This window comes from Dasypus novemcinctus, chromosome X (assembly GCF_030445035.2).
Source record: "Dasypus novemcinctus isolate mDasNov1 chromosome X, mDasNov1.1.hap2, whole genome shotgun sequence".
Lineage (NCBI taxonomy): Eukaryota > Metazoa > Chordata > Mammalia > Cingulata > Dasypodidae > Dasypus > Dasypus novemcinctus.
Genome location: NC_080704.1, coordinates 76,627,790 through 76,644,492, shown reverse-complemented (window position 1 = coordinate 76,644,492; position 16,703 = coordinate 76,627,790). Strand labels below are relative to the sequence as shown.

General features: G+C 49.0%; 1 protein-coding gene across 1 annotated transcript in view; it reads right to left on the bottom strand.

The window, feature by feature from the left end:
• Positions 1–4,320: 4,320 nt before the first annotated feature.
• Positions 4,321–16,703, bottom strand: part of NALF2 (NALCN channel auxiliary factor 2) — a 29,632-nt gene continuing 17,249 nt past the window's right edge. The window contains exons 2-3 of the mRNA XM_004474013.5: positions 7,652–7,823; positions 4,321–7,243 (exon numbers count right to left, since the gene is read on the bottom strand). Coding sequence (XP_004474070.2) covers positions 6,858–7,243; positions 7,652–7,823 — 558 coding nt within the window. The 3' untranslated portion in view covers positions 4,321–6,857. The remainder of the gene's footprint in view (positions 7,244–7,651; positions 7,824–16,703) is intronic.

Below are 16,703 nucleotides of genomic sequence, written 5' to 3'. Positions count from 1 at the left end.
GAAGCGATTGGAGAAGTTTTTCTTTTAAGCAGGAGAGAGACATAATCTTATTTGCCTTTTACAAAGATCACTCTGGCTGCTGTTCCACTGGTGGACTTTGTATGGGGAGAAAGATCAGACATAGGGAGACTAGTTAGGAGGCTATTGCAGTGGTCCAGAAGAGAGGTGGTGGTAAGCTGGACCACAGTGGTGACAATGGAGGTGGGAGAAAGGCTCAGATTCTGAATGTATTTGGAGGGATTTCTGTTCATGTGATTTCTTCTCAATCAGCCCAGGAGCTTCTCAAGGTCAGATTCCACGTCTAATGAACAGATCTCTGTGACCCTCTACAGTAAATGTGACCAGGGGTAATGGCTGAAGGACAGAAACTTTGGCCTGGGGCAGAAGTTCTGGGTCTTCTTTCTTGTTGCTCTGATGGACTTCTCCCTTTTCCCTTCTTGGTTCTTCATTGTCTCCTAAGAATCTAAAAATGTTTGGGAGGGAGAAAAAAGCAGGAATTACAGAGTTTCTCCTCTGTATCAGGAACTGTGCTCAATGCTTTCACCTATATTACTCTATTTAAATTAATTTAATCTTTATAACAACATCTAATCCTGGCTCTTCATTTTATTTTTTTTATTTTTTAAAGATTTATTTTATTTATTCCTCCCTGCCCCCATTGTCTGCTCTGTGTCCATTTGCTGTGTGTTCTTGGCTCCAGGAACTGATCCTGGTACCTTCTGGAATGGGAGAGAGGTAATCACTCTCTTGTACCACCTGAGCTCCCCTGTTCTGCTATGTCTTCTTATTTTTCCCCTTCCATGTCTCTTGTTGCATCATCTTGCTGCGCCAGGTCTCTGCTTCGACTGGTACTTCTGCGTGGGGCGGCTTTTCCTGTGCGAGGTGGCATTCCCATGCAGGGTGGCTCTCCTGCATGGGGTTGCATTTCTGCATGGGCCAGCTTGCCCTCACCAGGAGGCCCTGGGGATCAAATCCTGGACCTCCCATATGGTAGATGGGAGCCCAACTGCTTGAGCCACAACCATTTCCCTTCATTTTAGAAATGAAGAAAGGAAAGGGAAATGGACTTGGTGAAGTTGGGTAGAAAGACAAAGTTGTCATAGCACAAAAGATTCACTAGTTTGAGTAAAGCCACCCTCCTCTTAACACCCTAAAATGGTCTCTCCACACCCATCAAGCCAAGGTCTTTTTAGCCTCTTAATTGTTAGTATTACACAAGGTAAATCAATTTCAGAGTGAAATTGCAGGTCTTGCTTGATAAAGATTCAAGATTTCATGAAGTCAATGAAAGTGATGTTGGGGATGATCTCTGATGGTATGTAAAGTCCTTGATCAATGGGGATTTGGCAGAGAAAGATTACTTAATAATGGCAGTAGAGAACATTGACCAGGTTAATGACAGGATCAAGGCTTCAAAGAGAATGATTCAACTCTCCCAGGATCACAAGAGGTCTTTGGGATAAATGAAAAAGCTCTTTGGTTTTTTTGGTGGGGAGTGGTGGGGGGGTGGGGGGGGAGAAATGAAATGAAAACCCCATTTGTTATTGTGCTGCAAAAGCCAATATTGTGCTTTCATGCACTTTGGTCAGGAAAATAATATTATGCCCCCAGGCTTTCATTCTTTGTCCATTCTAAGAATTAGTGCATATTTGCAATTATTACTTAATCATTTTAAATCTAAATGAAAAGCTTTTTTCCCTATTTTCAATTTTATTTTTCAAGATAAAGCCCCAATCAAACCCTTTCCCTTTTCCTCCCACTCTGCTGTGAAATGTTGGTCCCCAGTTCAAGTGGATTCATTTTAAGTGGCCTTTTTCTAGTACCACTTATCCTCAAATAACAAGGACTTCAGGTAGCCCCGGCCTTCTCTTCAGTGATTGCCAAGCCTGGCTGCACATTGGAATCACTTGTGCAGTCTGTTAAACAACACCAAAGCTGTGACCCCCACCCAGACTGACTAAATCAGAATCTCTGCTGGTGGGGCCAGGGCTAAAACCCTCCAGATGCACTGCCAGGGTTGTGAGTCACTGCCATTATCCCTCCTTGCACAGGCTGGGACTGGATGAGATGAACGTTGTCTGCAGTTGGACTTGACCTGAAGCGAGGATGCCAGGGCTGGGGCCTGGGTAGAGGATGGGAACTCAGAGCGCCTGCTACAAGGCAGTGCTAACTAGTTTAGTCCAGGAGTCAAAGAGCAATGTGTGGCAGGTGACCACTTTCTAGGCACAGCCATTGTGCCCTTTGTTCCCTTTGCATGGTGAGTGGATAGCCCCTCTACTCTTCTGTGTAGTAGGCTAGAGGATAGAAGGGGGACCTCCAACCTCTCACCGCTCTTTCGTAGGCTCAAGGCCAAGAGAGATTAGATCCCTTTTCATGGACATGCAATGGGACAAAAACCCTGATGTTCCAGTGAGCATATTCTGGTTGTTGAACGCATAAGGTCATGTTATATTTTGGGTCTATAGTGTGTCAGTTTACTGCTGTCCTCCCTCTACCCAGCACGGTGCCTGACATATAGTAATTGCTTCATATGTATATATTGAATGAATGACTAACTTGGACGCAGGCAGTATGTCATAAGTACCATGACAGAAGTACAGCATGTTAAAGAAGTAAAGAGGAAGAAGAGCTTTTTTTCCAGTTTGGGTGACGGGGAATAAGGAGGTCTTCACTGCAGAGCTGGTATTTGAGCTGGACTTCTGAAAACCAGATAAGGCACAGAAGCAGAGAAGGAGTGAAGGCATTCTAGGTTGAAGAATCCATGTGAGCAAAGGTGGGGAGGTGAAAAAACTGCAGCGCCCATTCGGTGTACCATCAGTAATGAAAGGTGGCTGGAACATGAGAGCCTCTGGTGGGAGATCAGAACGCAGAGCCTTGAATGTCTTACTGAGAAGTTTACGCTTTACAGGTAACGGATGCAGCTGATGTTCCCGAGCAGGGGTGTCAATAGGTTTGCTTTAGGAAGAAAATATGTGTACTTTAGGAAACTCAATCATCACAGCAGTATCTCTTTAAATATATATATGTATGTATGTATGTATTGAGTGCCTCACAAGAACCTGGTACTGTACTAGGTGGAGGCTGGAGTGAGGTCAGAGTAACTGGAACAGGAGATTAGTTAGTAGGCAAGAGCTGCTGAGGGTCTGAGGCAGCTTAGTGGGAGTGGGGATAGGAGAGAAAGAATTTGATACATATTACAGAGGTAGAATTGACAGAGAACTTGGTGGCCATTTTAGGTGGGGGTGAATGAAAGTGGAGACTGAGTGACTAATGATAATCATCATCATCATCATCATTTGAATGGTTCTTTTGTGCCAGATGTTGTGCATTCACCTACATCATCTAATTCTCGCAAGGACTCTTTTGACAGATGAGGGCACTGAGGCTCAAAGTGAAGGAACGTGTCAGAGGTGGTGTAAGAATGGTGATGCTAGACTTTGAACTCCTAGAGTCAGGCTCCAGAGTCCATACCCCTAACTTCCATGCCATGCTTCTACTGGGGGAGATGGAGGGCTAATGTTTTATTGGCAAAGTAATTTAGTAGCTCAGTCAGCACACCAGATCCCCTCTTAACTCATACTCTCTCTTTCCCCATTTATGTGCAAAAGTGGCAGCAGAGGGCTCTTTCTGCAGCCCTTCCAGCAGTTCTTCCTGAGTCCCCTTCACTCCTGTGGGAGGGCTCGGGAAGATGGAACTGGGGAAGTGGTGTAGAAGATAAGGCTGGTAGACTAGAATCCAAGGCTGCAACAAAAGGTGGAAAGCTTGTTATTCCCAGGCTGCCTGCGACCTGCTGCCATGTTTTGCCCACACAAAGGATTGTTATTTAAAAAAAAAAAAAAAGATTTGAGCCAAATTTTAGGAGTTAGGGGGCTACATGTAAAAATCCTGAGTCCTGACTTTCCTTGAAGAATCAGAAGATCTGGCAGCACTGGGCCCATACTCTTTCAGGACAACCCTGGGCTTGAGCTGCCCCTTATTGACAGGGCAGGTACCCCACAGTTCTCATGGCTTATAACTTTTGAACCTGCCCCATTCCCCAGTCGGGCCCACTGCCCTCATTTACAGTTATCTGCCTGATCCCTGCAGGGAGTTGAGTTGGCGGGGGGGGGGGGGGGGGGGGGGGGGGGGGGGGCGCGTCCCTTCTCGAGATGGCTGACGACAGAGCTGACTGTTTTGTTTTGTTTTTTTTCTGAGATTTGAGCCAACAGTGGGCAGGGTACAGGGTCAGCATCCTCTGGTCCCACCCCCTCCCCGAGCCATAGACTGTTTCCTGAGGCGGTAAGCTCAACTCCACCATAGAACAAAGTCGTGAAAGGAGGGTTATCATCAAATCTTACCATTTATTTCTTTATGGGGTTAAACAAGAGCAGAGAGGCCTCTACCCCACAATGCAACAAAACAGAAAGCAATACACATACAGAGACTCACGGAAACACAGAGGCGGAGATAAGAGGAAGGGCAGAGACAACTGAATCATAGCCAGAGGAGGGAGGGAGGGAGGGAGGGAGGGGTGAAGGGCTACTAGGAAACCAACTTGGAGACTCAGTCATAGGAACTAGTGCAAGAAAGTCCTACTCATGAAGCACAGTGTAGAAAATGGCATAAGAAAGCTGCCCAGCTCTGCTGCCTGTGGTGGAGGGGGAAGGGCAGCCGAAGGGAAAGTGGAAGATCTGGGTGGCAGGGTGGATAGGACCAGTCAAATGACTTAGAGGTGGCATGTGGTGCCCCTTTCCCCTGCCCGCGGGCAAGGCCCTGGGCTGGTCTGAGCCAGGGGTCTCCTGGGCACTTGGTGAGAAGGAAAAGAAGATGGGAGTCTCCAAGGGTCCATTTCCTGGGGTTGGCCAGGTCCCCCTTTACTTCCCAGTCCCTTTTCCCCTCCTGAGGAGGCAGGAGTTAGAAGGCAGTACCTAGGGTCTCTCTGGAACCCAAGCACCTGCCCCTTCATGTATACATAAGCATCTCTGGAGAGAAGCCAGCACCTCTTCCCCTCCCCAGCTGAAAAGAGCACTCTAGGGATGGGGGTATGTGGCTAGGCCCCAAGTGCTGAGGGCTGAAAAGGGGTGTGTGGGGACAGGGTACAGGGGTGGGAGGGGGCACTCTATGAGAAATGAGACACCTGGCAGGGAAGGACTCCCCAGTCTAAGTTTATTTGGGACCCAGCTGATGCCACTTTTCCAGGGAGGTTTCCTATTCATCCCTAAGTCAACCAGTGCCAGCTCTCCCCTCCCCTTCTCCTTCTTGGTTTCACTCAAATGCAGCTCCAGGCCTGCCCCTGGTCCTAGAATGATGCAGACCCTTCTGGGGGTAAAAAACTTTCTGGCCTGTCCCACGAGCACAGTTCTGACTCTCTTTCTTGACTGCTCCTATTGGCTTTTAGACATCTCAGGGACCGTGCCCCCCCCCCCCTTCTCAGCAGACCAGAGCAAGGCAGATGGCCCCTCAAAGGTTCTTGGTGCTTCTTCTCTCCTCCAGCCCTCTAGCCTGACTAAACAGGTCAAGTCTCTCAACCAAGGGTTAACAGCACAGGATCTTTTTCCAAAGGGTCCTCTTACCAGTCTCTGGCCTTTTTCCAGCAAGGGGCAAGGGTGGCTGGAGCAGGAGACCTGATACAGGGTTAGGAGGAGTTCGGTTGTCCCACACTTGGGATGGTAACTCATGGCGTCAGGGATGGGGAGACAGGAATACTCTTTGGTGGGATGGGGACAGGGTGGGGTTGGGGGAGGCTCATCTCCAGAGAGCTCTGGGGCAATGCCCCCAGGTTCTCCTTCATGGAGGCCTGGGCGATGATAAGATGGGGTGAGTATGGGGACCCAGGCCAGGCCTGACCCACTTGGGCTCAAGTCCCTCCTCCCCGTGGAGATCAGAAATGCAAATATCTTTGGCCCCAAGGCCAAGATCTCCAAGGAAGGAGTGTCGCTTGGGAGTATGTGCACCTTCTAAGATAAAGGCCCTTTGGACAGTGGCAGTCTGACCATGGGCTCTCTGCTTTCTGTTTTGAGGTGCAACAACCCAGTCCCTGCACCCTTTCCACAGAGGACTCCTAAAGCCACCTTCTCTGACTTGGGGTGCTGTCTTTGAGTCTGCCTCAATGCTGATCCCTACCACCCCAAAGTTAGGTGGCAGTAGCCTATTCAGCCACATACCTTCTCTAAGCTTCTCTCCTCTGCTCTCACTCTTCCCCATCTCCACTCTCTCTTGCCCCTCATTTGGCATCCCATATCTACCCCTCATTGCCTAAGGGGTGGGGCACAGCTTAACTGGGGCCCTGACCTAGTTCTGACTGTGTGTACCTCCTCTCCCAGCCTGGCCCTACACCTGCAATGGCCCCACATGAGGCAAGGTGTGCTGAAGTGGGAGGACTGGCGTTTCACTGCCTGCCATCACCTGTAGGGATATGGGCATGAGGGAATTAAGGATCGTGGCGACAAAAGGGATGGGGAGGGGGAGAAAGAGCATCTCCCCTCTGTGTCCCCCTTCCAACATGCCCAGCAGGGCCAAGACCAGGTGAGCAGCTTCCTTCCCTAGGGTCAGGGCTCTCAGCAGGGGTGGACATTTCCAGCCCTACTCCCCCCACCTTTTTTCTTTTTTGCTAAGCCCCATAGATGGGGGCCTGGGCAGAGGGCGCCCGCTGCTTCCGCCTTTTTCTCCCAGATGAGTTTTGCAGCTTCCTGGGGCCCTCTGGCCATTCTGTTGGAGCTGCTTTTGGGGTGGGGGTAGGTTGGAGGGGGTGTGGTTCCCCCATGTCCCCCCACCCCCCCCGGCCTTATACCTCCCATGGGAGGAGCCCCCTCCCCCCATCTGAGGGGGGCTGGAGCCTATGTCAGTGTGTGGTGGAGGTTTTCACTCCCTCCCTGCTGTCACTCTTCCCGTGTAAGGCCCTCGTCGAGGGCAGGCAGTGCATCCAGCCCCATTCCTCCACCACCCTGGTTGCTGGAGAAGGACACCACGGTATGGAGGAGCATGAGAACAAGGACACAGAGCCGGATCCTGCTGGGGCTGAGGCAGGAGCCCCCAGAGACCGGCAGAAGGGAGGGCTTGTGGCTGATGCGGCCTGGGGGGTCGTGGCGGGGGTGGTAGTGGTGGTATTGTTGGTGGTAGTGGTGGAAAAAGGAGTGGTGGAACTGCTGGTGGTGGGTTTTGGGGGCCTCAGACTCCTTGAACTTCTTCTTCTCCGACTCACAGGAGACCCACTGCACGTCACAGCACTTGGTTTCCGGTCGCTTTGGAGACGTATCCAACAACCCTGCCAATGGATAAGGAAGGTGCAGTGGGGTACTCAGGGGACTGTGGGCTATGCTTTACCGTGGAGAGATTATCAAAGCTAAGACTTCTCGGATAGCCTTGCCCAAGGCTCTTTATCCCCTGCCCCTCGGTGCCTTCTCTTTCTGGACATTTCTGTCCATGGAACTCTAGTCAGTTTCCCCATGATGACTACTGGCTGGAAAGGTTCTGGGTCAAGATGGTCACTTTGGTCTTTGCCCCTATTCTACTTGGCCCTATCCTAACCTGGGGACTTCCCTACCCATTCCTCCAGGCACTTAACCTGTTTCTAACCTACTCCCCCATTGTCCTCCCTGCTCCCACTCCCTTAGACTTGGTGCCTGCCCCCGGACCCCAGCCTCCTCCATTTTCTCCAGCACTCAGCCTTTACCTGTACAGATAAAGCCAGGGAGCCCTCCGTACACCATTTCCTCATTGTCGGGGAGTATAAAGGGACACCGGGTCTGCACCTCCAGGCAGTATTGCTTGCAGGGCACCCAGCGCTGGCATTCCTGCTGGGTCACGCTGAAGTATTCCGAACACAGCCAGGCCTTGTAGACAGCCTGTGGGGAGAGGAAAGAGCATCAGCCCACCTGCCAGCCCCTTCCCACCTCAAAGGAGACAGAAGAGAAGGGGTGCACTTGCGTCTATCAGTGGGGACCTCACCAACCCAACCCCAGGATCCAAGTGGTGGAGATGAAGGTGGGTATGGGTCAAGGCCCCTATATCCTACCCATCTCCTATCTTCTAGCCAGGGCTCTTGGGTCCCCCAATCTACAGTTACCTAAGACTTGGAATTTGTTGGTTGGCAAAAATCACAAAAATACTTGTAGGTCAGAGCTGGAAAGGGCCTTGCCAATTGCTCCATCCAACACTATCATATTACATTTGGCCCAAAGAGATTTCCTAACTTGTTCTATGGTTACCTATAATGAGGCAAATTTCAGTTTCATAAAATTCAAACAAATGTTACTCTGGCTGTTGGTGCTATGTTTTCAAGTACAGGACAGAGATGGAGAGAATAATCCTTGCTCTACCTCATTTGGGTATTCTGGGGATGAAATAATATGATACATAGGAAAATGTTTCATCAACTCTGAAGTACAATACAAATGTGAGGGGTTGTTATTTTTTATAATAAACATAGGAATCTGCCTTACCAGGCACCACATGTGCCTTTTAGCTCTATTTAATCCATGTGCTGTTAATCCTGTTGGCTTTCGCCCTGGTGTGGGCCAACTCCACGGACATACTACATTTCCTTTGGAAACTTTCCTTTGCAGTTCCTGTGTATACTTCCTGGCCCTCATCTAGCCCTCACCTACCATGCACTGGGTCCCGGATGAGAAAGGTTCTCTGCTCCATCGCCTTTGGTTATAATCAAGCCCAGGGTTTTGCTGCAGCAGCACTACTCTCATTTGAGGCAGGACAATTCTGTGTTGTGAAGGCTGTAGGATGTCGAGTCGCAACCCTGGTGTCTACCCACTAGATGCTGGTAGCACCCCTCCCATTCCAGGGGACAACTTAACAAATTTCTCCCAACATTGCCAAATGTCTCCTGGGGGACAAAACTGCTCCCTCCGTGGAGAACCACTGATCTAGCCCCTTGGTACTTAATGTGTGTCCTGGACCAGCAGGATCAGCCTCACCTAGAAGCTTGTTCAAAAGGCAGAACCTCGGGTTTCACTTCACACCTGCAGAGTCAGCATCTGCCTTTTCACAGGAGGCCCCGGGGAATCTCCTGTCTGGGGTCAGAGCCTTGCCTACATCCAGCACTTGTATCTTCAGGGGCATTGCCTAGGCCCACAGTTGTTCCTCGCAGCAATGGCTCTCAGACTTCAGGGTGCCTCAGAATCCCCTGGGACACTTGTTGACATATGCAGGTGCCCCCCCCTTCAACTTGACTTCTACAGGAGTTAGGTGGGCCCAGGGATATGCATTCTGAACAAGGGCCCAGGTTCTTCTGCTGCAGGAGGCCCTTCTACTACCACATGCTGAGCCACATGGTCTCAGATACACCGTCACAGTTTCATACACTCACTTTAAACATTATACTAAAATAAAAATAATTCCACTGTGAACAGGGACTTTGATAATGCAAGCCCACACTGACCTTTCCAAAAGTGTGGGTGGTAGGGGTGGGGTGGCAACTGTCAAATCAAGGAGCAAAGCATAGCTTGGGACTTTGGTATCTCTCAGGCACCTCAAGTTTAACATGCTCAACATGTCAAAATGGAGTTCCTGATTTTTTACCCCAAATCTAACGCTACCCCAAGTCTTGACCAATTTCAGTAAGTGCCACCACCATCCACCCAGACATTTAAGCTAGAAACCTAGGTGTCAAACTTTGTTCCTCTCTTTCCCTGCATCCCTACATCCAGCTCACCATCAGCAAGGCCTGTCAGTTCTAGTTACAAAATGCATCTTGAATCCTTTTATATTTCCCTCCATCTTCACATCCACACCTTTGTGCAGGCCACCATCATCTCTTACCTGGGCAACAAAGAGTCTCCTCTCTGGCCTCCCCACCTCCACTCATGCTCTTTCCAATCCACTGTCCGCACAGAAGGAGGAGCAATCTCCAAATGCATTCAGATTCTGTTGCTTCAAACCCTTCAGTGCATTTAGAATACAATTCAAACTTCTGACAATAGCCTTCAAGCCCCTGCAAATCTTGGCTAATGTCTTTCCAACCTCATTTTTGACCTCTCCCCCTCAAGCTCATTAGGCTCTACACACAGAGGTTTTCTTTCTTTTCCTTGAACATGCCCTACTTCTTCCCATCTTGGGCCCTTGGCAGATGCTGTTTTTCTTGGCCTGGAATGGCTCTTCCCTCTGACTTTTGGCATGGCAAGTCCTTATCATCCTTCCAGTCTCAGATTAAATGTCAACACCTCAGTGAGGGTCTCTCTGACAACCCTACTTTTAGGAGTGCCCTCCTTCCCCATTATTCTCCCCCCTCCTTTGCTTTACTTGTTCCTTAATCACAAATATTGTCGTTTTCTTCTCTATCAATCCCACTCAGCAAAATATACCTGAAAAATACCTGTTGATTGAAGAAGCAGGACAAGTAAATGAGGAACTGTTCCTACTCTCATGGAAATTCCAGTTTCATGGAAAGATATAACTAACTTGAATCTATGGCATAATATGATATATATTATAGGAGAGGTGAAACTGATGACTATTTTCTTTTAAAGATTTATTTATTTCTCCCCACCCTCTTGTTGTTTGCATGTGCTATGTCTGTTTGTTGTGTGCTAGTCTTCTTTTTTTAGGAAGCATTGGAAACTGAACCTGGGATCTCTCTCCCATGTGGGAGGAGCCGAATTGCATGAGCCACCTTCATACCCTGCTTCATTGTGTCTCTCATTGTATTTCCTCACTGTGTTTCCTGGTTGCATCATCTCACTGTGTCATCTTGTTGCATCAGCCCACCACTTCAGTCCATCAAGGAGGCACCGGGAACCAAACCCAGACCTCCCATGTGGTAGGCAAGAGCTTAGTCACCTGAACCACATCCACATCCCAAACTGAGGACTATTTGTTGAAGGAGATTGAATAGAGAAGCTGGAAAAGACTTTGCTGAAAGCATGATAGGTGATCTTGGACTCCAAGTAGGATTTTTGGTGGGCTGGATAGAAATGAGGCAAAAGAGCATTCCAGGTGAGGGCAACAGCTTAGGCAAATGCATAAATGTGCTAAGAGAACAGAGAACGGTTTTGTATGAGTGGCGTACAAAGGGTACCAATCTCCTGTTGATGGACATTTATTTCCAAGTTCTTACTCTTATAAACAAGGCTTCCATGAACATCTCTGTAGACGTCTTGCAGACTTGTGTTAAACGTTATATAAATGCCTAGAAGAGGAATTATTGGGATAAAAGATATGTGCAAAAGAATGAGAAAGTTACTGAAAGGGGGGTAGTATAAATGATATTGCAGGGTCAGATGCTGGACTTTATATATCCTGCCTTAACCTACTGAATGTACTGGGGGAGAGTGTGAACTACAGGGTAAACTACTATCTATATGGTGCAGTAGTGCTCCAGAATGTGTTCACCAAGTGTGATGAATATGCCACAATGATGGAGGAGGTTGTTGGTGTGGGAGGAGTGGGGTGGGGGTATACAGGAACCTCATATTTTTTAATGAAACATTTTTTTTGTGATGTATATATCTTCAAAAAAATACAATTTACAAAAATGATGGGGTGGGTATGGGGAGCAGGGTATATGGGAACCTCTTATGTTTTTTATGTTTTTTTAATGTTTTTTTAATGTAATGTTCTTTGTGATCTATTATAAAAAATAAAAAGAAGAGCAACAAGGGATGAAAAAAAAAGAACAAGTAAAGGTAAGAGGCAGGGGAAGTGAATGCTGGGGGTGGGTAAGAAGGGGCAGTAAGAGAGGGATTGGTAAGAGAGAGGGTTAAGGGGTTGGAGTGAACAGTGAGAAGATAGGAGTGGCAGCAATGCGAGGGGGCAAAAGAGAAAATGGGTAAAGGGGGCAAGAATTGTGGGTCACAGGGCCTAAGAAAAAACAGGCATGGGGAGAAAGCAAGGGATTCAGAGAAATAGAGGGTGGAAGGGAGGTAAATAGGTAAGAAGAGAGCAGAGTAGGGGTAAGAAAAGTTAAAGGACAAAACGAGTAGAGGATAAGAGAGGGTGGGGTCATACAAGGGGGGTAATGTGGGAGGTAAGAAGGGGCTATTAGGAGGGGGGAGAAGAAGATTAAGTAAGAGTGAGCAGGGGTTAGAATAAGAGGGAATAAGGGAATGTGAGAAAGATGTGCAGGGTCAAAAAGAGGGTTATGAGAGCAGAAGGCGGATAAGAGAAAAAAATAATAATAAAAGGCGGGAGAGAAAGTAAAAATCACAAGAGCTTAGGGGCCGCAGTACCTCAGAGTGCCAAGATTAGACTTGGGCCACAGCCACTGACCCAAATTCTGCAGCCTGCACCCAGAGCCTCAACCCTCACCCCAAGTTGTGTGAAACTGCACCCCCCCCCTTATACAAGCAGGGATCAGAGGCCTCTATGGGATTCTCCCCGGGCCCTTCCAGTTCCAGGTTCCTTCTCTTAGGTGCAAAGGCCCGGGTGGAGGTCCTGTCCCCGACCCAGGAAATTGCAATTAGCCTAATAACAGGTGGCTGGGGCACTTCAGCTCATCGATAAATGGAGGTGGGGGAGATAGGCAAAGGTGATGGGGGAAGAGAGAGGGGTGGCCTGACAGTGGGAGTGAAGCCTTTCTCCTCAATTAGATGACCCCCCCCTCAGTCCCCACACCCCCAGCCAGAATCACCATGGCAACAAGTGGGTGAGCAGATTGCCTGGGGAGGACACCAGGCCTGTGGGTGGTGAGGCAGGAACAGGGAAGGCGTTAATGAGGGGAATGGAGAAAGGAGAGTGAGGTGGGCCCGGGAGGTAATCTGATTCCTTGGCCCAACAGCAGGCCAGCTGAAGCCACTGCTGATCCACCTGTTTCAGAGTTGAGGTCTTCTACCTTTGCAGGTAAAAGGCCTAGAACTCAGTGCTACCATCTGATGTGACAAGCCTGCCTTAGGCATCTGCAGCTCTGTCCCCTAGATGAGCCTAAGTAGCTTGGCCCTGCCTCATTCATGTTAGGACTGAGCCAGAGAGGGTTGGGCTGTCTGGGCAGTTGTGGGGAGCCTGGGCACTCATCTACAGGCATGAGGGTAGAGCCGGGCAAGCAGGGTTGAGGAGAGCTGTGGGGCTTGCTGGAGGTGGGGCATGCAGGGAAAAGGAAGCAGTGTCTCAGAACCAGACAAGAGTCAGAGAAGGGAGACAATTGGAGATCTTCTGCCATCCAGTTTCTCAACTCTGGTTGCATATTTGAATCACTTAGCTCAGAGAGCTTTTTAAACATTACCCCTGCCCAGCCACATCAAACCCCGGACCAACTAGAATCCCTGGTTGGGTGACGCCCACACATCCTTTCAAAAGGCAGCTCAGGGTTGAGAACCATCAGTTACAGATGGGGACATTGAGGACAACAAAGCAGGGAAGGACTTGTCTCCACTCACATGAAATAATGGCAGAGCAAGGAACTTGAAACCTGGTCTCCTGACTTCAACTCTGGGGCTCTTCCTAACTGAACAATCTTAACCACCTCCTGAGATTTCTAAACTCAGGGGGGAGGGGCGGGGGTAGGACAGGAAAGCTGATGAGAATCAGGTTTGCTCCAGGGTCTCGGGCTCTTCAATTTCCAGCCCTGGCAGAATGGGCTTCTTGAGTGGTGCCCTGTCCTCTGAGCTTAACCATCCTGGACTGTTGAGGTAGCAGTGGGGAATGGGCAGGGTGGGAAGCCTCAACCTGGCACTGACCTCCTTTCCCTACAGAACCCCCTTTCCCACCTCTGTCTGGCCACTGCTGGGCTCAGTCAAGTTCTGGCTGCTACAGCCCAGTTGCTATGGGAACTGGGAAGGGAAGGAAGCAAGGAGTAACTAGAGGGAACACCAATTAACCCAAAAAGGAAGCCCATCCCTCCTCCTAGCTGGGCTGCTGAGCCAATCCTGAAATGGGAGGGGCAAGTAAGGGGAATTTCCCCTCCCTCCCTCCTGTGCTCTGCATCTGCTAGTTTGGGGAGGAGTGGGAGGACCTGGAGAGCCTTACCCTCTGACTTCCCAGGCTTGCAGCCCTGGCCAGTGCATTCTCATCCCTACTCCTCTGGAAAGCAGTGCCTGACTTCTTGTGGCCTCCAGGGTGCCGCATGCACATGGATGTAAATACACAAACAGCAAAGCCGGGGGTCAGGGTCAGAGGGTTTAGAAAGAAGAGGCTGTCCTGGGCCCCTTAGTCTCTGGGCTAGAAAACCCTCCAGAGAGCAGAGTTTTAGTTCTGCCAGCCAGGAAGTTGGCAGTTTCTAATTTGCTTCCTTCTCCTATTTCCCCATCCAAATCCTCCCCACAGATCTTTTCTTCATGGCTGCTTGTCCAGAAGCCACAGCTGCAGAGCCTGTGGAGGCAAAGCAGCAATCTGGGCTGGGCTTGGGGATGAAACCCAGATTTTACAGGTGGGAAAACTGAAGCTCAGAAAGGGGATTGGTGTAGCCAAGTCAGAGGTGCACAATTAATCAACTACAAAGCCAGGGCTAGAAGGGAAGTCCTCTGACCCCTAATCTGAAGCCTCTTTGCACTGCATCCATCATCATCCTTGGAAAGGGTCTGAAAAAAGCCAAAGGCTCTGATTTCTGATTCTGGGCTTTCAAAGAGGTGGATCAGAACAGGGTAAGGTCAAAGTCAGTCTCTGCACCCCAGGAGGAGATCATTGGCATGACCCCAGAGTTAGAGGCAGCAGTAGTTCATTGGGTGTACAGAACCAGACTGGGATTAGAGGCCTTACAGTACAAATCCAGGTGGATGATAGGGCTTTACTTAAGTGGCTGTAAAAATAAGCAATGGCTGCACAGCTTCTCAGAATGAGCAGTCATGAAGCAAAGGGGTCTGATCTGGGCTGGTGGGGTGGATAAGAACCTAGGACCAACAGGGCCCTCTTATCTCCAAGCCTCTTAGGCCATCTGTTCAAAGGCCAGTGGCTGGGTAGGCCTGGCCTGGCTAGGGGTGTTCTGGTCAACAGAGAAGCAGTGTCTCTAAAGCAGGGGCAGCTATGAAGAGACTTAGGTGGTCTGTGTCAGTTGGGTGAGCAGAAGAGGCAGGTTCCTGACTGCTCTTCCAGAGTGGAAGGGACATTGAAAGTTATCTCTCCATCTCCCTATCAGCTTTTAGAATTTCCACTCCAAAATCACTGTCAAGGGTTATCCAGCTTCTGATTGCACACCTCTTGTTACAGGGAGCTCACTGTTCTACAGCAGCCCCTAGCTTCTGACAACTTTAACAGTTAAAGAAGTTCTTTTGGGAAGCGGACTTGGCCCAGTGGTTAGGGCGTCCATCAACCACATGGGAGGTCCGCGGTTCAAACCCCAGGCCTCCTTGACCCATGTGGAGCTGGCCCATGCGCAGTGCTGATGTGCATAAGGAGTGCCCTGCCATGCAGGGGTGTCCCCACGTAGGGGAGCCCCATGCGCAAGGAGTGCACCCCATAAGGAGAGCCGCCCAGCGTGACAGAAAGTGCAGCCTGCCCAAGAATGGCACCGCCCACACAGAGAGCTGACACAACAAGATGACGCAACAAAAAGAAACACAGATTCCCATGCCACTGATAACAACAGAAGTAGACAAAGAAGAACATGCAGACGATAGACACAGAGAACAGACAACTGGGGCAGGGGAGGGGGGAAGGGGAGAGAAATAAAATAAATAAATCTTAAAAAAAGAAAAAGAAGTTCTTTCTTTTGAACTGAGATAAGGCTGCCCCGTGGCTTCACTCATGGCTCTAATCAGTCTTCTGGGGCCGCACAGAACAGTCTGCTTTCCTGTTCCCTATGCCTGCCTTGCAGGTTTTTGTAGACTTCCCTGAATCTGGTCTTCCCATTCATTTGTTCGTAAAACAAACACTTTCAGAGCATCTTCAGAGTGCCTGGCACTGTGCTGGGAATTAGATAACAGAGACAATATTCTTGTCTTCAAAGACAAAAATGTCAGTCAATAATCATAAGTCCCTGATAAATAGTATTACTTGGTACAGTGGTGGCATAAAGGAAGGAGTGATCAACTGTGCTCTGAGGGCTGAGGGACTGGAAAAATCTCTGAATAGGAGAGGCTTGAGATGGGGTTTGAAAAAATGAGTAGATATTGACTGATGGAAGAGGGAGGAAACAAATGCACTTCAAGCAAAGGAATCAACACATGTGAAGGCTGAAATAGTACCAAACTCAGGCACTGGAGTAGTCAGGCATAGGTAGAAGGTGCAAAGGTGAGCATTACGGGAGATGAAGCTGCAGAGGGAGGCCATGGCCATATAACAACACACTGTGGATGCTGGGGAGGGGCAAGGCTGCATCCTATAATCATGGGAAGCCTTTAAAGTACTCTAAATAATTGCTTATTTAAAGATTACTTGTTGCACCTGTGACTAACTCTTCAGACTTATGTCTGAAAGTGTAGATGATGGAGACTTAAGCAATAAGATCAGAAGCTGGGAGATCAATGAGAATACTATCACAACAATCTGAGTGAGAGATAATGAGAACTTCACCTAAGGCAGTAGTTAAGAAATGGTGGTGGTGGGGGGCATGTGTATGGATGTGAGAACAGATTTTAAGGAGGTTGAATCAACAGGATTCCTTATGGATGTGGGCAAAGAGGGAGAGAGACAGGTCTCACTGGTCCCCAGATTTCTGGCTTGGGTAGTTGGATGAACAGTAGTTTCATCCGTTAAGTCAGGGAAAACAAGAGGAAGAGTAGATCTGAGGAGGAGCAAGATGAATTCAGCTTTTGGTTATGCTGACTTTTGAAGTCTATGTGGTCAGCTAAGTGGAAAGTAGTTGGATATAATGGTCTAAGCTCAGAAGAAAGGTCTAGGCCGGA